Below are 26,007 nucleotides of genomic sequence, written 5' to 3'. Positions count from 1 at the left end.
CAGTGAGTCTTCATTTACAGGAGTGACGAGCAGTGAATCCACTGTTACCAGTGACACCAGTAAGTAGAGACACAGCAATGGTATGGCGTTTTTGGGTGATTGTTTTCATTTTATTGAATGGTTGCTGTGGTGTTGCTAACTGGTTTCATAATTGATGATGTTTTAAAGCTTCACCCAGTGTCAACAGTGAGTCTTTATTTACAGAAGTGACGAGCAGTGAATCCACTGTTACCAGTGACACCAGTAAGTAGATACCCAATGTTGGTATGGTGTTTCTGTGTGATTGCTTTGATTATATTAAATGGTTGTTGTGGCGTTGCTAACTGGTTTCACAATTGATGCTTTTTCACTCTTTATCCAGCAGCTTCATCCAGTGTCAACAGTGAGTCTTCATTTACAGAAGTGATGAGCAGTGAATCCACTGTTACCAGTGACACCAGTAAGTAGATACCCAATGTTGGTATGGTGTTTCTGCGTGATTGCTTTGATTTTATTAAATGGTTGCTGTGGTGTTGCTAACTGGTTTCATGATTGATGCTGTCTCACTCTCTCTCCAGCAGCTTCACCCAGTGACAACAGTGAGTCTTCATTTACAGGAGTGACGAGCAGTGAATCCACTGATACCAGTGACACCAGTAAGTAGAGACACAGCAATGGTATGGCGTTTTTGTGTGATTGTTTTAATTTTATTAAATGGTTCCTGTGGTGTTGCTAACTGGTTTCACACCTGATGCTGTCTCACAGCTTCAGCCAGTGTCAGCAGTGAATCTTCATTTACAGAAGTGACGAGCAGTGAATCCACTGTTACCAGTGACACCAGTAAGTAGAGACACAGCAATGGTATGGCGTTTTTTTTGTGATTGTTTTCATTTTATTAAATGGTTGCTGTGGTGTTGCTAACTGGTTTCATGGTTGATGCTGTTTTACAGCTTCATCCAGTGTCAACAGTGAGTCTTCATTTACAGAAGTGACGATCACTGAATCCACTGTTACCAGTGACACCAGTAAGTGGAGACACAACATTGGTATGGTGTTTTTGGTTGATTGCTTTGATTTTATTAAATGGTTGCTATGGTGTTGCTAACTGGTTTCACACCTGATGCTGTCTCACAGCTTCACCCAGTGTCAACAGTGAATCTTCATTCATAGGAGTGACGATCAGTGAATCCACTGTTACCAGTGACACTAGTAAGTAGATAACCAATGTTGGTATGGTGTTTCTGTGTGATTGCTTTGATTTTATTAAATGGTTGCTGTGGTGATGCTCACTGGTTTCTGTTACGCCAGACAGATAGGATTGACGCTCAGCGAGTGAAAGGTAAAGAGGGGTTTATTTACAGAGTAGTAAACAGAATAACACAGCCAGAGAACAGGTTGAACAACACTCACACTGGAAGCAGGAATCGTAGTACAGGAAACAGTCCAAGATCCGAAGCCAGATAGACAGTCCGATAATTCAACAAATCCGATGAGGGCAAAGACAAAAGGCAAAATCCGTAACACAGAAAAAAGGGTCATAACAAAAGGGCAGACAGAAAAGGGTTTGGAAGAACATTCAGTACACAACATGAGTCAGCAATACCTCGCAAAGGACAGACGCTGACTGAAGCCTATATATACAAAACCTAGAATTACTATGAACCGGAACTTCTTAGAAAACAGGTGACTCTGAACGGGGGAGCGTAACGCGATTGGGTAAGGGTGAGCGGCTGACGGTGACATCATCGCCAGTGGGATTTTGGAAAATAGAGGTCGGGTGTGTGAGAGGAGTGACTAGAGACTTGACAGTTTCATGATTGATGCTGTCTCACTCTTTCTCCAGCAGCTTCACCCAGTGACAACAGTGAGTCTTCATTTACAAGGGTGACGAGCAGTGAATCCACTGTTACCAGTGACACCAGTAAGTAGAGACACAGCAATTGTATGGTGTTTCTGTGTGATTGCCTTGATTTTATTAAATGGTTGCTGTGGTGTTGCTAACTGGTTTCACAATTGATGCTGTTTTACAGCTTCATCCAGTGTCAACAGTGAGTCTTCATTTACAAGAGTAATGAGCAGTGACTCCACTGTTACCAGTGACACCAGTAAGTAGATACCCAATGTTGTTATGGTGTTTCTGTTGGATTGCTTTGATTATATTAAATGGTTGCTGTGGTGTTGCTAACTGGTTTCACTGTCAATTCTGTCTCACAGCTTCACCCAGTGTCAACAGTGACTCTTCATTTACAGGAGTGATAAGCAGTGACTCCACTGTAACCAGTGACACCAGTAAGTAGAGACACAGCATTAGAGGGGTTAATAGTGAATCCTTATAACCAAAAAACTAGCATTTCGAGAAAAAAAACTGTATTTGATTAATGGTATTTCCCAGATTGTTGCTATGGTATTGCTGTGCGATTACTTTGATGTTACTAGTTGGTATACTTTTTTTTCTCTCTCATTCTCAGCTACATCCAGTGTTAACAGTGTGCCTGCATATGAAGAATCGGAGGGCAATGCAGACAATGCACCCAGTAACATCAGTAAGTAGAGGAACAGCATTACCTTATAAAGGAATACACTTGAAAATAAAACCATGTACAAGCTAATCTCTGTCTCTTGTTTAGCTCCATCCAGTTTAACGAGTGAATCTACATTTACAGGAGTGATGAACACTGTATCCACTGTTACCAGTAACACCAGTAAGTAGAGACACAGGGTTAGAGTTTGCATTAGTAAAGACCTTTGATAAAAACAATTAAGAAAAAAATATATTTCTGAGTGGTTAGTGTGGGGATTTTTGATGTTGCTGAAAGATTGACTTCATTGAATTTAAAAAGGAAAGTTGAAAATAAAACCATCCCTCTTTGTCCTTCTTTCTCTCTTTCTTTTAGCTCCATCCAGTGTCAACAGTAAGTCTACATTTACAGGAGTGAAGAGCAGTGGATCCACTGTTACCAGTGACATCAGTAAGTAGAGGGACAGTTTAAGAGCATGCATTAGTGAAGCTTGTCAGTCGCTGTGTGATTGCTTTGATGTTGCTAGATGGTTAACTTAAAAGATGGTTGGTTAAAAATAAAATCATGTACAAGCACACCTCTCTCTCTCTCTCTCTCTCTCTCTCTCTCTCTCTCTCTCTTTTGCTCTTTTAGATACATCCAGTGTCAACACTTCGTCTGCACCGAAAGAAGTGGAAACTACTGGATCTGCTCTTACTAGTAAGACCAGTAAGTAGAGAAACGGCCTTAAAACCTTCAATAAAGTCCCTCAATAAAAGTAGTAATGTTAAAAAAAAATCTCAGTAATGAAAATTTCTAGGTGGTTGGAGTCGTGTTACTACATGATTTTTTGATGTTGCTGTAAGGTTGAATTTACTAAATGTGAAAATTACAAACACGTCTCTCTCTGTCTTACTCTCTCTCTCTCTCTCTCTCTCAGCTTTATCCAGTATGTTAACAGGAGTGAAGAGCAGTGGTTCCACTGTTACCAGTAACACCAGTAAGTAGAGATGCAGAATTAGAGCATGTCATTAATGAAGCCTGTCATTAAAAAACCTGTGGTATTTCCAGGATTGTTGCTATGTAAGTTTCTAGGTAGTTGCTATGGTGTTGCTATGTGATTGCTTTGATGTTGCAAGATGGTTGACTTTAAAGATGACTGGTTGAAAATAGCACCATGTACAACTTTCTCTCTCTCTTCATATCTCGCTTTCTCTCTTTTTTGCTCTTTTAGCTACATCCAGTGTCAAAACTGTATCTGCACTGAAAGGAGTGGAAAGCACTGGATCCACTGTTACTAGTAAGACCAGTAAGTAGAGGAACAGCCTTTGAACATGTATCAGTAAAGGCATTTAATAAAAGTAGTAATGTTAAATAAATCTCCTTAAGGGAAGTTTCTAGGTGGTTGCTGTGGTGTTATTACGTGATTTTGTTTTAATCTGCTGGATGGTTGACTTTACTGAATGTAAAAAGAAATACAGTTGAAAAATATGTTTTACTAACACATATCTCTCTTTGTCCATATCTCTGTCCCTCTCTTTCAGCATCATCCAGTATCAACAGTGTGTTGACATTTACAGGAGTGAAGAGCACTGGATCCACTGTTACCAGTAACACCAGTAAGTAGAAACACAATATAGGTATGGTGTTTGTGTGATTGATTTGATTTTAGTTTTTGGTTGCAGTGGTTTTGCTACCTGGTTTCATAATGGATGATTTCTCTCTTTCTTTTCTCTCTCTCTCTCTCTCTCTCTCTCTCTCTCTCTCTCTCATTCAGCTTTATCCAGTATCAACAGTGTGTTTCCAGGAGTGAAGAGCAGTGGATCCACTGTTACCAGTAACACCAGTAAGTAGAGACACAGCATTAGGGCATGCCTGTTAGCCAAAAACTAGCATTGTTAAAACACTAGCCTCCTTTTCGCTCTCTGTTGGGAGTGTATCCCTTATATTTGACATAAAGTAAAACTAACTCTCGCAATGCCAGAGACTTGTGAGATTTTGTGCAAGTAACGAGGACTCCTGTTTTTTCCCTTACAGATCACAAGGGTGGTGGAGAGAACTTTCATTCACCATGTAAAGATTTATTTATTCATCTTAAAGCTTCACTAGATAGGATTGAGATTTTGTGCTCGCGGGCTCCCCCTACAGTTGTAGAGTGTAATAAATGTTTCAGGCGGATTAGTTTCTCTTTCTCGTTTTCTGGCTTTAACAGACATATTCGATCTCTTTCCAGCTTCTGCCAGAGTGTCTGTATGTTAGTTTGTAAAGAATTAACCAGTAGTCCTTGTAGAACTTTTAGAACTAAAGTTCGGAAAGCAGGTCGCAGTTCTCGCGAGCGTTGGTTGCGGCCGCCTCGGAAAACTTACAGAGTCTGGTTTGAGCTCAGAGGAGCTCTGGCTGTAGTTTTACTTCTTTAAAAAGATCAAAAATCCTACCTAGCGCTGCTTTAAGTAGTATGATGTGCATTGATTAACTGAAAAATGTTGCCTCCTTAATGGAAGTTTCTAGGTGGTTGGTGTCGTGTTACTACATGATTTTTTGATTTTGCTGGAAGGCTGACTTCACTAAATGTAAAAAGGAATACAGTTAAAAAAAAAACAACATCTCTCTGTTTCAGCTTCATCCAGTGTCAACAATGTATCGACATTTACAGGAGTGAAGAGCAGTGGATCCACTGTTACCAGTAACACCAGTAAGTAGAGATTCAGCATAAGAGCATGCATTAGTGAAGCCTGTTGTTCAAAAAAGTAGCATAGTTAGCAATAGCTTTGATGTTGCTAGATGGTTGACTTGAAAGATGGTTGGTTGAAAATAACACCATGTACAAGCACAGGTTCTCTCTTTCTCTCTTTCTTTTGCTCTTTTAGATACATCAATTGTCAACACTTCGTCTGCACTGAAAGTAATGGAAAGCACTGGATCCACCGTTACTAGTAGGACCAGTAAGTAGAAAGAGTAAAAAAGAGTAAAGCCCTTAATAAAAGTAGTACTGTTAAATAAATATCTGTAATGGAAGATTCAAGGTGGTTGCTGCTGTGGTGTTACTACGTGATTTTTTAAAATCTGCTGGATGGTTGACTTTGCTGAATGTAAAAAGGAATAAAGTTGAAAAAAAAATTACCAACATATCTCTCTCTCTTTCTCTGTCACTCTCTCTCAGCTTTATCCAGTATCAACAGTGTGGTGACATTTACAGGAGTGAAGAGCAGTGGCTCCACTGTTACCAGTAACACCAGTAAGTAGAGACATAATATTGGTATGGGTATGGTGTAGCTTAGCCAAAAGCTAGCATGCTGCCTCTCGCTCTCTGCTGGGGGGTGTGTCCCTAGTATTGCCTAGTAGTAAGTGAAAATGTTTGCCTAATGTACATTATCTCCTTAATGGAAGTTTCTAGGTGGTTGCTATGGTGCTTCTCTGTGATTTTTTTAATGTTGCTGGACGGTTGACTTCAGTGAATGTAAAAAGGAATAGAGTTGAAAAGAACATGTACGAACACATCTCTCTCTCCATCTCTCTCTCTCTCTCTCTCTTTTGCACTTTTAGCTACATCCAGTGCCAACAATGTGTCAACATTCACAGAAGTAAAGCACAGTGTGACCAGTAACACCAGTAAGTAGAGATGCATAATTAGAGCATGCATTAATAAAGCCTGTCATTCACATAAAAATTGCACTGTTAACTAAATTCTGTGGTATTTCCAGGTTTGTTGCTATGTGATTGCTTTGATGTTGAAAATTGTCTCTATCTCCGTCTCTCTCTCTCTCTTTCTCTCTCTCTCTCTCTCTCTCTCCCTCTCTCTTTCGCTCTTTTAGCTACATCCAGTGTCAACAATGTGTCAACATTTACAGGAGTAAAGAGCAGTGTTACCAGTAACACCAGTAACACCAGTAAGTAGAGATGCAGCATTAGAGCATGCATTAGTAAAGCCTGTCATTAAAAAAAATAGTATTGGTAACTAAATTCTGTGGTATTTCCAGGTTTGTTGCTATGGTGTTGCTATGTGATTGCTTTGATGTTGCTAGATGGTTGGTCTTCTCTCTCTCTCTCTTTTGCTCTTTTAGCTACATCCAGTGTCAACAGTGTGTCGGCACTGAAAGGAGTGGAAAGCACTGAATCCACTGTTACTAGTAAGTAGAGAAACAACCTAAGTACCTATATTAGTAAAGCCCTTCAATAAAAGTAGTAATGTTAAATAAATCTCCTTAATGGAAGTTTCTAGAGAGTTGCTGCAGTGTTACTATTTTTTTTTGGTGTTGCTGAAAAGTTAATGTTTTGTGTTGAAATTTACAGGAAGGATGAGCAGTGGATCCAATGTTACCAGTAACGCCAGTAAGTAGAGACACAGCATTCAATTTTGCATTAGTGAAGCTCCTAATTTTTTTAAACTAGTGTTGATAAAAAAAAAAACATGTATAATAGCAAATTGTCCTTATCATTGCCTAGACGATGAAGCAGGAGTGAATCAGACCATCAGTAAGTACAATCACTGCATTGTAATGACATAAAAAAATAGATAGCATTTTAATGTTATTGTAATGCTTAGAGTATCACAATGTATGCCTCATTCTTTCATTCACTACCCCTCCCTTTAGCTTCATCCAATGTATACAGTGCGTTTGTAAGAAGTCGCACTGAGACTGGGTTAATATTACAATGGAACAAAGTGAACAACAGCAGCAGTTACAGTTACAGACTGAACTACAATGGAATAAACATTAATATCAATGGATCAGAGGGAGGATCTGTAGTGATAATCATCTCATCTCTTTCTCCTGGAACTAAATACACCTTCACTCTCTACACTGTATTTGAAGGAGTGGAGAGCAGTGGATTTAACTTTGCCAGTGTCACCAGTAAGTACAGCCACATTTAAGAGCTATGTCAGCTCTGTCATTTACAGGAACAGCAATGTTATTTTATTTAGTGTTCTGTGTATTCTTGTTGATGTAAAGTTGGGTTGGTGCACAGTGCATGTCCATGTGCGTGTGCGTGAGCTGAGCACCCACAATGAACAGATTTATTCGCTCCCCATTCATTTATAAGAAAGAAAAAAACAGCACAACTATACATGAACCTACGCATATAAGTGTTTTAAACCTTTAGATACTACACCTACTATATTTTGGTAACAATTGATCTATTTTTTTCACTTATGTCCCTCATCCTCATCTGTCTGTGTGTCTCTCTCTCAGCTCCGTTAATTGTTAACAGTGTATCTGCAAAGAGTCGCACTGAGACTGGGTTAACATTACAATGGAACAAAGTGAACAACAGCAGCAGTTACAGTTACAGACTGAACTACAATGGAATAAACATCACCATCAATGGATCAGAGGGAGGATCTGTAGTGAACTACACAGTCTCATCTCTTTCTCCTGGAACTAAATACACCTTCACTCTCTACACTGTATTTGAAGGAGTGGAGAGCAGTGGATTTAACTTTGCCAGTGTCACCAGTAAGTACACCTATGACATTAGAGCACACTTTGCTATGGTATTTCTCTGTGGTACAGCCTGTGTATGGTAGACCGCAACATTCTTTCCCAACCTTCCCAAACCCCGACCCCAATAGACCAGTCACATCAGACACAAACATACCAATCTCAGGTGTTTTATTTTTCATTGTGGAAGCACAAGACTTCAGAGAGAGTCTCAGCGCAAAATAATACAAGAAACATTCTTCCCCAAAATTAACTTATACTCAACTAAAAAAAGAAAAGAAAATACAATAAGTCTGACCTAACTACTTAATCAAAAAGCTTTAAACTTTCCAAGCTAGAAAGTTCTGAACACAAGATATTACTTGATTTAGGGCGTGTCTGTGTGTCTTTGGTTTCATTAGGATGCAAAAATATGTCTTGTGCAGCTTAAAACACACTAAAGGCATGTACTAATTCTATTAACTAATCATTGGTGTGTTTTGGGCATAGCGTGAAATAAACCAATCAGCGTGTCACATACCATTCCATTTAAGAGCTAAGTCAGCTCTGACATTGGCAATTTTGGTATGTTAACAGTGCATAGCTTTTGCGCTTCTCAGGTGCGGTAATTTACAGGAACAGCAATGTTATTTTATTTAGTATTCTGTTTATTTTTGATGAAAAAGTTGGGTTGGTGCACTGCGTGTGCCCGTGTGTGTGTCGGTGAGCTGAGCGCCCACAGAGCGCCTGCATCGCCAAGATAGAAATGGACATCTGATAGCTGACTGTTGTCAGGGTTTTAATCAGTCAGTGTCGCATCTGTGTTTTACACCACCAAGATAGCAATACGGCAAAAATGTACCTGAACACACCTTACTTGCAGACCACCACGCCCATCAGCGTAGATATATTCCTAAACTCCATTGCTATTTTCACAAAGTAGACGCAAGGCGTGAAAAAAGACTGCAAGATAGCAATGAGCTTAGAAATGCACCTTGCACAAGATGTAAGATAGGTCCCAGAGTGTAGTTCAGCTCAGAAATCACACCTGTAGACTGTTATAAACAACTGAGCTCAGGTGAAGGTAAGCACAAGAGAAAAAAGTCCAAATGTGAACAAATAGTTTAAAATAGTTTTCTAGTGGTTGCTGTTGTGTTGCTAAATAGTCGCTACAATTGTTTTTAGGTAGTTGACATGTGGTTGCTGGTGATTGATATGGCATGTCTTATAGTTGCTATGCTGTTGCTATGCTTTGCTAAGTGGTTGCTGCATTACCTCAGTTGATTGGTTGGGTCTTACAGCAACATAAGTAGAATACACAGATTTATTTGCTCCCCATTCATTTATAAGAAAGAAAAAAACAGTTCTACTATACATGAACCTACAGATATCAATATTTTAAACCTTTCAGTTACGTTCTGTACCTGAGCAGATACTACACTTACTATATTTTGGTAACAATTGATCTATTTTTTCACTTATGTCCCTCATCCTCATCTGTTTCTGTCTCTCTTTCAGCTCCGTTAATTGTTGACAGTGTATTTGTAAAGAGTCGCACTGAGACTGGGTTAACATTACAATGGAACAAAGTGAACAACAGCAGCAGTTACAGTTACAGACTGAACTACAATGGAATAAACATCACCATCAATGGATCAGAGGGAGGATCTGTAGTGAACTACACAGTCTCATCTCTTTCTCCTGGAACTAAATACACCTTCACTCTCTACACTGTATTTGAAGGAGTGGAGAGCAGTGGATTTAACTTTGCCAGTGTCACCGGTAAGTACAGCCATGACATTAGAGCACACTTTAGTAACTTAAAAACATGTTATTTTATTTTACTGGTGACACAACCACATGGTTGTGTTTTGGCCATAGCATGAAAAAAAAAATCAGCGTGTCACATACCATTCCATTTAAGAGCTAAGTCAGCTCTGACATTGGCGATTTTGGTATGTTAACAGTGCAGCGCTTTTGCGCTTCTCAGGTGCAGTCGTTTACAGGAACAGCAATGTTATTTTATTTAGTATTCTGTTTATTGTTGATGTAAAAGTTGGGTTTGTGCAGAGCGCGTGTCCATGTGTGTGTGTCAATGAGCTGAGCACCCACAGAGCGCCTGCAAGGTCCAGATGACTCTGCTGCCCCTGTTTGATTATGGCGACACAGTTTACAGACTGGCGAGTAAAAGTTCCCTACAGAAGCTGGACGCTCTGTATCATTCTGCTCTTCGTTTTATTACAAATGCTCACTCTAGAACCCATCACTGCTCTCTTAATACTCTGGTTAGTTGGCCTTCTGTACACACTCGTCGCAGTATACACTGTTTCACACTTATCTACAAAACTCTCCTTGGCCAAACACCACTTATCTACAGAACCTGATCCAACCACTGACTGTTACATACAACACTCGCTCTGCCAGCACCATTCAGCTTAAAATTCCCAAAAAAATACTACTTTTGGAAGATTATCATTTCAGTCATCTGTTGCAGAAGTACGGAGCCCGGGAGGGGCCGTGGATAAAAAAAACAATTAAATCGAGTGAACGATGTAGCAGTTCGTGCTCACGTTTTCTTTAATTCGAGTGAACGATTTGCAATTCGTGCTCACGATTTCTTTAATTCGTGCTCACGATTTCTGTAATTCGTGCGCACGATTTCTGTAATTCGAGTGAACGATTTCTGTAATTCCTGCTCACGTTTTTATGCAATAAGACAATAAGCTGGGAGGGAAAGGAGCATTTTCTCTCTTGATCTGTTACAGGGGTGCAGTGATGATAATCAGTTATCTACCTTTATAACCTGCTGATATTAATGCACTAGTGTTACAGTTAGATGTACAGTACAGTGAGCAGATTTTGCCTGGTGGTGGAATCTCTACAGCGCGTGGGGGAGAGCCGTCCGCGGCACGGGTTCCCTGGCCGCGAGCGCAGGTCTTCACGGAGCTTATTTACCAACAATATAGACAAATATAGTCAATTCCAGTCATGATTAAAGGAAACAAACATTACTAATGCAGGATAACTGTGTGTTATTAAAACCAGATCAAAACAAAGTTATAATGCAATGTGGAACTGTTTATAATTTCTTATTTTCAACAATAGTATAACGTAAAGAAGTATAATTATATAAATATACAGCTATAAGACTTAGGTCCAAATGTACACTGTAAAAGTTAATAAAGATAATACAAAATTAATGCAAGGTGTGACAGTTGTCTATGAATGGCTCATATAAGAGCTGCTTTAAATATGTAACACTATATAAAATCAAAATAGCTGGTCTAAAATACTATTAATACAATGTATTAAGATATTTAGTAAATAGGCATTTCATATAATAATTTGGATCAATTTGATAATTTATTCCAATATGTTTCCTAAAATAATTAAGTTTCTATATCTGATGAAATGTCCTGAATATCTGCTTATTCTCAAATCACAGTGTCCTGCCCAGAAACATGCCACAAGCTTCAAATAAAAAAATATAATAATTATAAACTTCTTAAATGTATATTTTCTGAATTATGTGTTTATTTATTATACAAATTATTAAAATATAGATTAAATCTATCATAAAAGTAATAATGATGTAACCAGATTTAAGAAGGTGTGCATTTCCTTGGAGGCTGGCTGAATGTTATTTAGAAATTAATAAACACATTTGCACATTGCATTATAACTTTGTTTTGATCTGGTTTTAATAACACACAGTTGTCCTGCATCAGTAAAATGTTTGTTTCCTTTATTCATGACTGGAATTGACTGTATTTGTCTACATTGTTGGTAAATAAGCTCCGTGAAGACCTGCGCGCGCGGCAGGTGTCTGGCGGCGGGGGAACCGATGCCGCGGACGGCTCTCCCCCACGCGCTGTAGAGATTCCACCACCAGGCAAAATCTGCTCACTGTACTGTACATCTAACTGTAACACTAGTGCATTAATAACAGCAGGTTATAAAGGTAGATAACTGATTATCATTACTGCACCCCTGTAACAGATCAAGAGAGAAAATGCTCCTTTCCCTCCGAGCTTCTTGTCTTATTGCGCATAAAAACGTGAGCACGAATTACAGAAATCGTTCACTCGAATTACAGAAATCGTGCGCACGAATTACAGAAATCGTGAGCACGAATTAAAGAAATCGTGAGCACGAATTGCAAATCGTTCACTCGAATTAAAGAAAACGTGAGCACGAACTGCTACATCGTTCACTCGATTTTATTATTTTTTTATCCACGGCCCCTCCCGGGCTCCGTACAGAAGACTGGAACACATTACAAAAAACTCTAAAATTAGAGGCTTTTATCCCCATTTCACAATTTAAAAAATGTGTTCAAGAGCTTTTTACTGATACATGCACATGCTTTGCGATTAACTGACTTTTTTAACATTACTGTTTTTTTACTGTTTTTTTGTATGTTTCTGTTTATTAGATTTTTTGTTGCTTTCATGTTGTTCCTCAAGTGGTTTCTGCTGCTTGCCAGGCCGTTATTGTAAATAAGAACTTGTTCTTAATGACTAGCCTGGTGAAATAAAGGTGAAATAAAAAAAAGATAGAAATGGACATCTGACAGATGACTGTTGTCAGGGTTTTAATCAGTCAGTGGCGCATCTGTGTTTTACACCACCAAGATAGCAATACGGCAGAAATTTGTCTGAACACACCTCCCTTCCAGACCACCACACCCATCAGCGTAGATATATGTCTAAACTCCGTTGCTATTTTAACAGCGTAGGCACAAGGCGTGAAAATAGACTGTATGATAGCAATTAGCATTGCAATGCACCTTGCACAAGATGTAAGATAGGTCCCAGAGTGTAGTTCAGCTCAGAAATCACACCTGTAGACTGTTATAAACAACTGAGCTCAGGTGAAGGTAAGCACAAGAGAAAAAAAGTCAAAATGTGAACAAATAGTTTAAAATAGTTTTCCAGTGGTTGCTGTTGTGTTGCTAAATAGTCGCTACAATTGTTTTTAGGTGGTTTACATGTGGTTGCTGGTGATTGATATGGCATGTCTTATAGTTGCTATGCTGTTGCTATGGTTTTGCTAAGTGGTTGCTGCATTGCCTCGGTTGGTTGGGTCTTACAGCAACATAAAAAGAATGCACAGATTGATTTGCTCCCCATTTATTTATGAGAAAGAAAAAAACAGTACTACTATCCCTAAACCTACGAATACAAATGTTTTAAAACCATTCAGTTACGATTTATACCTGAGCAGATACTACATTTACTATATTTAGCTAACAATTAACCTATTTTTTCACTTACGTCCCTCATCTTCATCTGTCTGTCTATCTGTCTCTCTCTCAGCTCCATCCAAAGTATACAGTGCGTTTGTAAGAAGTCGCACTGAGACTGGGTTAACATTACAATGGAACAAAGTGAACAACAGCAGCAGTTACAGTTACAGACTGAACTACAATGGAATAAACATCACCATCAATGGATCAGAGGGAGGATCTGTAGTGAACTACACAGTCTCATCTCTTTCTCCTGGAACTAAATACACCTTCACTCTCTACACTGTATTTGAAGGAGTGGAGAGCAGTGGATTTAACTTTGCCAGTGTCACCAGTAAGTACACCTATGACATTAGAGCACACTTTGCTATGGTATTTCTCTGTGGTACAGCCTGTGTATGGTAGACCGCAACATTCTTTCCCAACCTTCCCAAACCCCGACCCCAATAGACCAGTCACATCAGACACAAACATACCAATCTCAGGTGTTTTATTTTTCATTGTGGAAGCACAAGACTTCAGAGAGAGTCTCAGCGCAAAATAATACAAGAAACATTCTTCCCCAAAATTAACTTATACTCAAGTAAAAAAAGAAAAGAAAATACAATAAGTCTGACCTAACTACTTAATCAAAAAGCTTTAAACTTTCCAAGCTAGAAAGTTCTGAACACAAGATATTACTTGATTTAGGGCGTGTCTGTGTGTCTTTGGTTTCATTAGGATGCAAAAATATGTCTTGTGCAGCTTAAAACACACTAAAGGCATGTACTAATTCTATTAACTAATCATTGGTGTGTTTTGGGCATAGCGTGAAATAAACCAATCAGCGTGTCACATACCATTCCATTTAAGAGCTAAGTCAGCTCTGACATTGGCAATTTTGGTATGTTAACAGTGCAGAGCTTTTGCGCTTCTCAGGTGCGGTAATTTACAGGAACAGCAATGTTATTTTATTTAGTATTCTGTTTATTGTTGATGAAAAAGTTGGGTTGGTGCACTGCGTGTGCCCGTGTGTGTGTCGGTTAGCTGAGCGCCCACAGAGCGCCTGCATCGCCAAGATAGAAATGGACATCTGATAGCTGACTGTTGTCAGGGTTTTAATCAGTCAGTGTCGCATCTGTGTTTTACACCACCAAGATAGCAATAGGGCAAAAAATTTACCTGAACACACCTTACTTGCAGACCACCACGCCCATCAGCGTAGATATATTCCTAAACTCCATTGCTATTTTCACAAAGTAGACGCAAGGCGTGAAAAAAGACTGCAAGATAGCAATGAGCTTAGAAATGCACCTTGCACAAGATGTAAGATAGGTCCCAGAGTGTAGTTCAGCTCAGAAATCACACCTGTAGACTGTTATAAACAACTGAGCTCAGGTGAAGGTAAGCACAAGAGAAAAAAGTCCAAATGTGAACAAATAGTTTAAAATAGTTTTCTAGTGGTTGCTGTTGTGTTGCTAAATAGTCGCTACAATTGTTTTTAGGTAGTTGACATGTGGTTGCTGGTGATTGATATGGCATGTCTTATAGTTGCTATGCTGTTGCTATGCTTTGCTAAGTGGTTGCTGCATTACCTCAGTTGATTGGTTGGGTCTTACAGCAACATAAGTAGAATACACAGATTTATTTGCTCCCCATTCATTTATAAGAAAGAAAAAAACAGTTCTACTATACATGAACCTACAGATATCAATATTTTAAACCTTTCAGTTACGTACTGTACCTGAGCAGATACTACACTTTCTATATTTTGGTAACAATTGATCTATTTTTTCACTTATGTCCCTCATCCTCATCTGTTTCTGTCTCTCTTTCAGCTCCGTTAATTGTTGACAGTGTATTTGTAAAGAGTCGCACTGAGACTGGGTTAACATTACAATGGAACAAAGTGAACAACAGCAGCAGTTACAGTTACAGACTGAACTATGATGGAATAAACATCACCATCAATGGATCAGAGGGAGGATCTGTAGTGAACTACACAGTCTCATCTCTTTCTCCTGGAACTAAATACACCTTCACTCTCTACACTGTATTTGAAGGAGTGGAGAGCAGTGGATTTAACTTTACCAGTGTCACCAGTAAGTACAGCCATGACATTAGAGCACACTTTAGTAACTTAAAAACATGTTATTTTATTTTACTGGTGACACAACCACATGGTTGTGTTTTGGCCATAGCATGAAAAAAAAAAATCAGCGTGTCACATACCATTCCATTTAAGAGCTAAGTCAGCTCTGACATTGGCGATTTTGGTATGTTAACAGTGCAGCGCTTTTGCGCTTCTCAGGTGCAGTCGTTTACAGGAACAGCAATGTTATTTTATTTAGTATTCTGTTTATTGTTGATGAAAAAGTTGGGTTTGTGCAGAGCGCGTGTCCATGTGTGTGTGTCAATGAGCTGAGCACCCACAGAGCGCCTGCAAGGTCCAGATGACTCTGCTGCCCCTGTTTGATTATGGCGACACAGTTTACAGACTGGCGAGTAAAAGTTCCCTACAGAAGCTGGACGCTCTGTATCATTCTGCTCTTCGTTTTATTACAAATGCTCACTCTAGAACCCATCACTGCTCTCTTAATACTCTGGTTAGTTGGCCTTCTGTACACACTCGTCGCAGTATACACTGTTTCACATTTATCTACAAAACTCTCCTTGGCCAAACACCACTTATCTACAGAACCTGATCCAACCACTGACTGTTACATACAACATTCGCTCTGCCAGCACCATTCAGCTTAAAATTCCCCAAAAAATACTACTTTTGGAAGATTATCATTTCAGTCATCTGTTGCAGAAGACTGGAACACATTACAAAAAACTCTAAAATTAGAGGCTTTTATCCCCATTTCACAATTTAAAAAATGTGTTCAAGAGCTTTTTACTGATACATGCACATGCTTTGCGATTAACTGACTTTTTTAACATTACTGTTTTTTTACTGTTTTTTTGTATGTTTCTGTTTATTAGATTGTTTGTTGCTTTCATGTTGTTCCTCAAGTGGTTTCTGCTGCTTGCCAGGCCGTTATTGTAAATAAGAACTTGTTCTTAATGACTAGCCTGGTGAAATAAAGGTGAAATAAAAAAAAAGATAGAAATGGACATCTGACAGATGACTGTTGTCAGGGTTTTAATCAGTCAGTGGCGCATCTGTGTTTTACACCACCAAGATAGCAATACGGCAGAAATTTGCCTGAACACACCTCCCTTCCAGACCACCACAACCATCAGCGTAGATATATGTCTAAACTCCGTTGCTATTTTAACAGCGTAGGCACAAGGCGTGAAAATAGACTGTATGATAGCAATTAGCATTGCAATGCACCTTGCACAAGATGTAAGATAGGTCCCAGAGTGTAGTTCAGCTCAGAAATCACACCTGTAGACTGTTATAAACAACTGAGCTCAGGTGAAGGTAAGCACAAGAGAAAAAAAGTCAAAATGTGAACAAATAGTTTAAAATAGTTTTCCAGTGGTTGCTGTTGTGTTGCTAAATAGTCGCTACAATTGTTTTTAGGTGGTTTACATGTGGTTGCTGGTGATTGATATGGCATGTCTTATAGTTGCTATGCTGTTGCTATGGTTTTGCTAAGTGGTTGCTGCATTGCCTCGGTTGGTTGGGTCTTACAGCAACATAAAAAGAATGCACAGATTGATTTGCTCCCCATTTATTTATGAGAAAGAAAAAAACAGTACTACTATCCCTAAACCTACGAATACAAATGTTTTAAAACCATTCAGTTACGATTTATACCTGAGCAGATACTACATTTACTATATTTAGCTAACAATTAACCTATTTTTTCACTTACGTCCCTCATCTTCATCTGTCTGTCTATCTGTCTCTCTCTCAGCTCCATCCAAAGTATACAGTGCGTTTGTAAGAAGTCGCACTGAGACTGGGTTAACATTACAATGGAACAAAGTGAACAACAGCAGCAGTTACAGTTACAGACTGAACTACAATGGAATAAACATCACCATCAATGGATCAGAGGGAGGATCTGTAGTGAACTACACAGTCTCATCTCTTTCTCCTGGAACTAAATACACCTTCACTCTCTACACTGTATTTGAAGGAGTGGAGAGCAGTGGATTTAACTTTGCCAGTGTCACCAGTAAGTACACCTATGACATTAGAGCACACTTTGCTATGGTATTTCTCTGTGGTACAGCCTGTGTATGGTAGACCGCAACATTCTTTCCCAACCTTCCCAAACCCCGACCCCAATAGACCAGTCACATCAGACACAAACATACCAATCTCAGGTGTTTTATTTTTCATTGTGGAAGCACAAGACTTCAGAGAGAGTCTCAGCGCAAAATAATACAAGAAACATTCTTCCCCAAAATTAACTTATACTCAAGTAAAAAAAGAAAAGAAAATACAATAAGTCTGACCTAACTACTTAATCAAAAAGCTTTAAACTTTCCAAGCTAGAAAGTTCTGAACACAAGATATTACTTGATTTAGGGCGTGTCTGTGTGTCTTTGGTTTCATTAGGATGCAAAAATATGTCTTGTGCAGCTTAAAACACACTAAAGGCATGTACTAATTCTATTAACTAATCATTGGTGTGTTTTGGGCATAGCGTGAAATAAACCAATCAGCGTGTCACATACCATTCCATTTAAGAGCTAAGTCAGCTCTGACATTGGCAATTTTGGTATGTTAACAGTGCAGAGCTTTTGCGCTTCTCAGGTGCGGTAATTTACAGGAACAGCAATGTTATTTTATTTAGTATTCTGTTTATTGTTGATGAAAAAGTTGGGTTGGTGCACTGCGTGTGCCCGTGTGTGTGTCGGTTAGCTGAGCGCCCACAGAGCGCCTGCATCGCCAAGATAGAAATGGACATCTGATAGCTGACTGTTGTCAGGGTTTTAATCAGTCAGTGTCGCATCTGTGTTTTACACCACCAAGATAGCAATAGGGCAAAAAATTTACCTGAACACACCTTACTTGCAGACCACCACGCCCATCAGCGTAGATATATTCCTAAACTCCATTGCTATTTTCACAAAGTAGACGCAAGGCGTGAAAAAAGACTGCAAGATAGCAATGAGCTTAGAAATGCACCTTGCACAAGATGTAAGATAGGTCCCAGAGTGTAGTTCAGCTCAGAAATCACACCTGTAGACTGTTATAAACAACTGAGCTCAGGTGAAGGTAAGCACAAGAGAAAAAAGTCCAAATGTGAACAAATAGTTTAAAATAGTTTTCTAGTGGTTGCTGTTGTGTTGCTAAATAGTCGCTACAATTGTTTTTAGGTAGTTGACATGTGGTTGCTGGTGATTGATATGGCATGTCTTATAGTTGCTATGCTGTTGCTATGCTTTGCTAAGTGGTTGCTGCATTACCTCAGTTGATTGGTTGGGTCTTACAGCAACATAAGTAGAATACACAGATTTATTTGCTCCCCATTCATTTATAAGAAAGAAAAAAACAGTTCTACTATACATGAACCTACAGATATCAATATTTTAAACCTTTCAGTTACGTACTGTACCTGAGCAGATACTACACTTTCTATATTTTGGTAACAATTGATCTATTTTTTCACTTATGTCCCTCATCCTCATCTGTTTCTGTCTCTCTTTCAGCTCCGTTAATTGTTGACAGTGTATTTGTAAAGAGTCGCACTGAGACTGGGTTAACATTACAATGGAACAAAGTGAACAACAGCAGCAGTTACAGTTACAGACTGAACTACAATGGAATAAACATCACCATCAATGGATCAGAGGGAGGATCTGTAGTGAACTACACAGTCTCATCTCTTTCTCCTGGAACTAAATACACCTTCACTCTCTACACTGTATTTGAAGGAGTGGAGAGCAGTGGATTTAACTTTACCAGTGTCACCAGTAAGTACAGCCATGACATTAGAGCACACTTTAGTAACTTAAAAACATGTTATTTTATTTTACTGGTGACACAACCACATGGTTGTGTTTTGGCCATAGCATGAAAAAAAAAAATCAGCGTGTCACATACCATTCCATTTAAGAGCTAAGTCAGCTCTGACATTGGCGATTTTGGTATGTTAACAGTGCAGCGCTTTTGCGCTTCTCAGGTGCAGTCGTTTACAGGAACAGCAATGTTATTTTATTTAGTATTCTGTTTATTGTTGATGTAAAAGTTGGGTTTGTGCAGAGCGCGTGTCCATGTGTGTGTGTCAATGAGCTGAGCACCCACAGAGCGCCTGCAAGGTCCAGATGACTTTGCTGCCCCTGTTTGATTATGGCGACACAGTTTACAGACTGGCGAGTAAAAGTTCCCTACAGAAGCTGGACGCTCTGTATCATTCTGCTCTTCGTTTTATTACAAATGCTCACTCTAGAACCCATCACTGCTCTCTTAATACTCTGGTTAGTTGGCCTTCTGTACACACTCGTCGCAGTATACACTGTTTCACACTTATCTACAAAACTCTCCTTGGCCAAACACCACTTATCTACAGAACCTGATCCAACCACTGACTGTTACATACAACACTCGCTCTGCCAGCACCATTCAGCTTAAAATTCCCCAAAAAATACTACTTTTGGAAGATTATCATTTCAGTCATCTGTTGCAGAAGACTGGAACACATTACAAAAAACTCTAAAATTAGAGGCTTTTATCCCCATTTCACAATTTAAAAAATGTGTTCAAGAGCTTTTTACTGATACATGCACATGCTTTGCGATTAACTGACTTTTTTAACATTACTGTTTTTTTACTGTTTTTTTGTATGTTTCTGTTTATTAGATTGTTTGTTGCTTTCATGTTGTTCCTCAAGTGGTTTCTGCTGCTTGCCAGGCCGTTATTGTAAATAAGAACTTGTTCTTAATGACTAGCCTGGTGAAATAAAGGTGAAATAAAAAAAAAGATAGAAATGGACATCTGACAGATGACTGTTGTCAGGGTTTTAATCAGTCAGTGGCGCATCTGTGTTTTACACCACCAAGATAGCAATACGGCAGAAATTTGCCTGAACACACCTCCCTTCCAGACCACCACAACCATCAGCGTAGATATATGTCTAAACTCCGTTGCTATTTTAACAGCGTAGGCACAAGGCGTGAAAATAGACTGTATGATAGCAATTAGCATTGCAATGCACCTTGCACAAGATGTAAGATAGGTCCCAGAGTGTAGTTCAGCTCAGAAATCACACCTGTAGACTGTTATAAACAACTGAGCTCAGGTGAAGGTAAGCACAAGAGAAAAAAAGTCAAAATGTGAACAAATAGTTTAAAATAGTTTTCCAGTGGTTGCTGTTGTGTTGCTAAATAGTCGCTACAATTGTTTTTAGGTGGTTTACATGTGGTTGCTGGTGATTGATATGGCATGTCTTATAGTTGCTATGCTGTTGCTATGGTTTTGCTAAGTGGTTGCTGCATTGCCTCGGTTGGTTGGGACTTACAGCAACATAAAAAGAATGCACAGATTGATTTGCTCCCCATTTATTTATGAGAAAGAAAAAAACAGTACTACTATCCCTAAACCTACGAATACAAATGTTTTAAAACCATTCAGTTACGATTTATACCTGAGCAGATACTACATTTACTATATTTAGCTAACAATTAACCTATTTTTTCACTTACGTCCCTCATCTTCATCTGTCTGTCTATCTGTCTCTCTCTCAGCTCCATCCAAAGTATACAGTGCGTTTGTAAGAAGTCGCACTGAGACTGGGTTAACATTACAATGGAACAAAGTGAACAACAGCAGCAGTTACAGTTACAGACTGAACTACAATGGAATAAACATCACCATCAATGGATCAGAGGGAGGATCTGTAGTGAACTACACAGTCTCATCTCTTTCTCCTGGAACTAAATACACCTTCACTCTCTACACTGTATTTGAAGGAGTGGAGAGCAGTGGATTTAACTTTGCCAGTGTCACCAGTAAGTACACCTATGACATTAGAGCACACTTTGCTATGGTATTTCTCTGTGGTACAGCCTGTGTATGGTAGACCGCAACATTCTTTCCCAACCTTCCCAAACCCCGACCCCAATAGACCAGTCACATCAGACACAAACATACCAATCTCAGGTGTTTTATTTTTCATTGTGGAAGCACAAGACTTCAGAGAGAGTCTCAGCGCAAAATAATACAAGAAACATTCTTCCCCAAAATTAACTTATACTCAAGTAAAAAAAGAAAAGAAAATACAATAAGTCTGACCTAACTACTTAATCAAAAAGCTTTAAACTTTCCAAGCTAGAAAGTTCTGAACACAAGATATTACTTGATTTAGGGCGTGTCTGTGTGTCTTTGGTTTCATTAGGATGCAAAAATATGTCTTGTGCAGCTTAAAACACACTAAAGGCATGTACTAATTCTATTAACTAATCATTGGTGTGTTTTGGGCATAGCGTGAAATAAACCAATCAGCGTGTCACATACCATTCCATTTAAGAGCTAAGTCAGCTCTGACATTGGCAATTTTGGTATGTTAACAGTGCATAGCTTTTGCGCTTCTCAGGTGCGGTAATTTACAGGAACAGCAATGTTATTTTATTTAGTATTCTGTTTATTGTTGATGAAAAAGTTGGGTTGGTGCACTGCGTGTGCCCGTGTGTGTGTCGGTTAGCTGAGCGCCCACAGAGCGCCTGCATCGCCAAGATAGAAATGGACATCTGATAGCTGACTGTTGTCAGGGTTTTTATCAGTCAGTGTCGCATCTGTGTTTTACACCACCAAGATAGCAATACGGCAAAAAATGTACCTGAACACACCTTACTTGCAGACCACCACGCCCATCAGCGTAGATATATTCCTAAACTCCATTGCTATTTTCACAAAGTAGACGCAAGGCGTGAAAAAAGACTGCAAGATAGCAATGAGCTTAGAAATGCACCTTGCACAAGATGTAAGATAGGTCCCAGAGTGTAGTTCAGCTCAGAAATCACACCTGTAGACTGTTATAAACAACTGAGCTCAGGTGAAGGTAAGCACAAGAGAAAAAAGTCCAAATGTGAACAAATAGTTTAAAATAGTTTTCTAGTGGTTGCTGTTGTGTTGCTAAATAGTCGCTACAATTGTTTTTAGGTAGTTGACATGTGGTTGCTGGTGATTGATATGGCATGTCTTATAGTTGCTATGCTGTTGCTATGCTTTGCTAAGTGGTTGCTGCATTACCTCAGTTGATTGGTTGGGTCTTACAGCAACATAAGTAGAATACACAGATTTATTTGCTCCCCATTCATTTATAAGAAAGAAAAAAACAGTTCTACTATACATGAACCTACAGATATCAATATTTTAAACCTTTCAGTTACGTACTGTACCTGAGCAGATACTACACTTACTATATTTTGGTAACAATTGATCTATTTTTTCACTTATGTCCCTCATCCTCATCTGTTTCTGTCTCTCTTTCAGCTCCGTTAATTGTTGACAGTGTATTTGTAAAGAGTCGCACTGAGACTGGGTTAACATTACAATGGAACAAAGTGAACAACAGCAGCAGTTACAGTTACAGACTGAACTACAATGGAATAAACATCACCATCAATGGATCAGAGGGAGGATCTGTAGTGAACTACACAGTCTCATCTCTTTCTCCTGGAACTAAATACACCTTCACTCTCTACACTGTATTTGAAGGAGTGGAGAGCAGTGGATTTAACTTTGCCAGTGTCACCAGTAAGTGTGGCAATTTGTGAGAGAAAGTGGTGCATTTAAATGAGCCTGACTGGATGGTTATTGATTGCATGAAGCATTTGTCACACAAATGTCACTGATATTTCAGGTTCATATTCACAGCCAGTCATATTAGTCAATATATATACAATGAATTAAAGTGGGAAAAAATAGTTATTGTATTTGTTGTGTTATACATCTTTTTCTTATTTATATTGTTTCATTTAGGCTTTGTACTCACCATAGTGCTTCTTTTGCCTTTCTTTCTGTCTGTAGTTCCAGCTACTGTAACTGGTCTGGGCTGTAAGTCTGCATCTGGAGGATATGGTCTAACTGTGTTTTGGGATCCTCCTGTTGGGGAGAGGACAGGTGTGAAGGTTGATGGAAATGGACAGAGTTTAAATGCTAGTGGAGAAAGTCTGTCTATAGGGGGACTACAACCTGCACAGTGGTACACCCTGACTGTGACTGCTCTCTCTTGGGATTTACAGAGTAACTCAGTCTCAGTTACCTGTAACAGTCAGACTGATCCTGGAGGTGAGATTTTGTATATATGGTTGTAGACTTACAGACCTACAGAACAAACAGATTTATTACTATACAATATAATATAATATAATGTGACTTATTCAGCTAAAATCCTTTTTCAGGAATCATAGCAGGGACTGTGGTAGCAGTACTGATAGTCATCATCATTATTTGTATCGGTATCTTTATATGGCGTCGCAAGCGAGAGCATCCCAGGTGGGTGTTGCCCTTTTTAATATGATTTATCTCTAAGCATTTAAAAGAAAGGCTGATGTGTAAAAAGGTAGTTTTTCTTTTCTAGGAACAGTTTGATTTCAGACATGCAGTCATATCTCTGGGTCATGCCATTAGATTACTAACTAAACTTCTTTTACTAAGTAAATTCTACTTTTGGGTAGTGTCCCTCTTGGCGAGAGGTGGTTGACTGCTAGGCATGTACAGTATCTACAGCACACTAAAAACCATTTTCCCAGTTAACAGACTTTGAGAGAGGGGTGCATCATTGAACTAAGGCCCAATTCCATTTCTATTTTGTACCCTACCCCTTGTTTTTCGAGTGTAACCCTTCCCTTTAGAACAGAGTGTCAAGGGAAAGGGGTGAAATCCTTCCTCTAATAATTGGGACAACCCTAAAGTTCAGCAACCCATCTGCTAATTAACTAGATAATATAAGGGCATAATACGACTTCAAAAAGGGAGCAGGTGGTTCAGCAATTAATTTCTGTGGTCCATTCCATAGTTCCTCTGTGATAGGGAGCTGAAATCAGCTTTTTTATTTTTTATCCTATTGTCCTCTGTGGCACAGACAATGGTTGGGATAAGTATGGTGAGTAAAGTGGGGAACCATCACATATGACAGCCAGTCATCTCTGATAGTGATTCAAAAGACCTCTGTTGCCACATATGACAGGGCTTTAAACTGGAATTTTAATGTTCATCCACACACAGCAAGATTTTTGCAGGAATGACTGCCTCATTACCACACTTCCTGCATGTCCACAGATATTTTGCCATCTTTTTGTGTGTATTGATGGAACCAGTTATGATGATATCTTAGGAAACTTCAGAGTGTGCAGGATCTGTACCAAGATGTGACTTACAGAACCTGTACTAGCCTACCGCGCTCGCAAAACCAGCAAGCTGATTGGCTGTTTCTCCTGAAAGGCGGAACTTTATCCTTGAACTGTCTCCGTGATTGGCGTCAAGAGATTTCCCATTTACACAGCATTCAGTGTCCTCTCCTCATTAATAGTACAGCTGAGCTGAGCGAAACTATTCAGGGCTACTGGAAATATATTCGAACAATATATTTTGATCAGTAAACTTATTCTATCACCTTGTTATTGTAATCAATCTAATATACAGTACTGTGCAAAAGTTTTAGGCACCTAAGCAAATTACACCACTTAATTATCTCAGCAATATGAGTTTTTTTACCTAAAAAAAAAACCTCACAAGGAATTCTCAATTATAGGTAAGTAGGTTGTATCCTGAGCTAAGCTGAAGAACAAAGTGTAGTTCCAGATTTCTCCTGGATGATTTCCCTCAGACAGCATGTGTATATGTTCAGTTCTGTTAGCAGCTCACCTGATTTAACATCAGTAAGATTTGATTTACCAAACCAGGTTTATTGAGAACTAGAAAGCTCTATAAATAATAACTCTAAACATCTAATGAAATGCTAGTGTTTTACTGAGCTAGTAAACACCTATTGCCCACATATGAAGCTTTTCCTTTATTTAAAATTCCCAAAGGTGCCTAAAACATATGCGCAATATTGTATATAATCATTACATTCACTTATATGAATTTTAATTTGATTCCAATTCGACTACTTGGTGTGTTTTTTGTCAGTAAATGCATATTTTATCTTCTGACCAATAATGCCTACAATTTTGTTGTTACAGTATCCTAATTCCACCAGGATCCTCCTCCCAATCATCTAATAACAGAAATAAGTATGTATAATGATCTACAGTATTTGTTTAATGTGCACATTCTGCCATTATTTGTTAAGACTGGCTTAAAAAAATTATTCAACTAAAAAAATTTTTTTATACAGGCTAATTTCCCAGAAACAATTTCCAAAATACTTCAACACCATGAGTCGCGATGAGAACCATGGCTTCAAAGTGGAATATGAGGTAGAGTCAGACAAATGCAAATCATATTACTGTCTGTGACAGAGTGAGTACCAACCATTGTAATCTTTCCATTCGGGGTGAAAGTAAATATAAGAGTTTTGTATGATACTATATCAATTTAAATAAATTAAATCAATGGATTTTCAATTCATAGTGTATATGTAAAGATTGTAAAGATGTCAAACAGTGTTTTTTTAACCCTAGCTGCTAGTTAGCAGTGTTGTGCTTTGTCTTAGGATTTCACTGTTATAGTTAGATAAAAGTATTTGGTAACACTTTACTTGGATGGTCTATTTGATTGACTTTCTTTTATTATATCTATTATCTGTAACTGCTGTACAATTGGGAAGGAGAGTAACATAATTTCAATTCTCTGTATGTCCTGTACATATGCAGTATTGACAATAAAACTACTTGACTTGACTGATGGCCTCTTTGATGCACACCTTGACATTTAACTAACATTCAACTACATGTCTATTAAATACAAATAAACTAAAGGGTTAGGGTAAGGGTTAGGTGTAGGGTTAGATTTTAGGGTTGATTAAGG

General features: G+C 38.7%; 1 protein-coding gene across 2 annotated transcripts in view; it reads left to right on the top strand.

Annotated features, from left to right (window-relative positions):
- Positions 1–2,015: 2,015 nt before the first annotated feature.
- ptprh (protein tyrosine phosphatase receptor type H) overlaps positions 2,016–26,007 on the top strand; it is a 71,708-nt gene continuing 47,716 nt past the window's right edge. For both annotated transcript variants that reach the window (XM_049463888.1, XM_049463886.1), the window contains exons 1-23: positions 2,016–2,084; positions 2,194–2,268; positions 2,448–2,522; positions 2,607–2,681; positions 2,874–2,948; positions 3,132–3,206; positions 3,418–3,477; positions 3,712–3,786; positions 4,022–4,096; positions 4,255–4,323; positions 5,095–5,169; positions 5,345–5,419; positions 5,638–5,712; positions 6,021–6,086; positions 6,290–6,355; positions 6,539–6,604; positions 6,768–6,806; positions 6,921–6,950; positions 7,070–7,330; positions 7,670–7,933; positions 13,216–13,479; positions 16,997–17,260; positions 20,778–21,041. In XM_049463888.1, coding sequence (XP_049319845.1) covers positions 2,051–2,084; positions 2,194–2,268; positions 2,448–2,522; positions 2,607–2,681; positions 2,874–2,948; positions 3,132–3,206; positions 3,418–3,477; positions 3,712–3,786; positions 4,022–4,096; positions 4,255–4,323; positions 5,095–5,169; positions 5,345–5,419; positions 5,638–5,712; positions 6,021–6,086; positions 6,290–6,355; positions 6,539–6,604; positions 6,768–6,806; positions 6,921–6,950; positions 7,070–7,330; positions 7,670–7,933; positions 13,216–13,479; positions 16,997–17,260; positions 20,778–21,041 — 2,497 coding nt within the window. In that variant the 5' untranslated portion in view covers positions 2,016–2,050. The remainder of the gene's footprint in view (positions 2,085–2,193; positions 2,269–2,447; positions 2,523–2,606; positions 2,682–2,873; positions 2,949–3,131; positions 3,207–3,417; positions 3,478–3,711; positions 3,787–4,021; positions 4,097–4,254; positions 4,324–5,094; positions 5,170–5,344; positions 5,420–5,637; positions 5,713–6,020; positions 6,087–6,289; positions 6,356–6,538; positions 6,605–6,767; positions 6,807–6,920; positions 6,951–7,069; positions 7,331–7,669; positions 7,934–13,215; positions 13,480–16,996; positions 17,261–20,777; positions 21,042–26,007) is intronic.

This window comes from Astyanax mexicanus, chromosome 1 (genome assembly GCF_023375975.1).
Source record: "Astyanax mexicanus isolate ESR-SI-001 chromosome 1, AstMex3_surface, whole genome shotgun sequence".
In the NCBI taxonomy this organism is placed as follows: domain Eukaryota; kingdom Metazoa; phylum Chordata; class Actinopteri; order Characiformes; family Acestrorhamphidae; genus Astyanax; species Astyanax mexicanus.
This window is presented reverse-complemented; position numbering and strand designations above follow the sequence as displayed.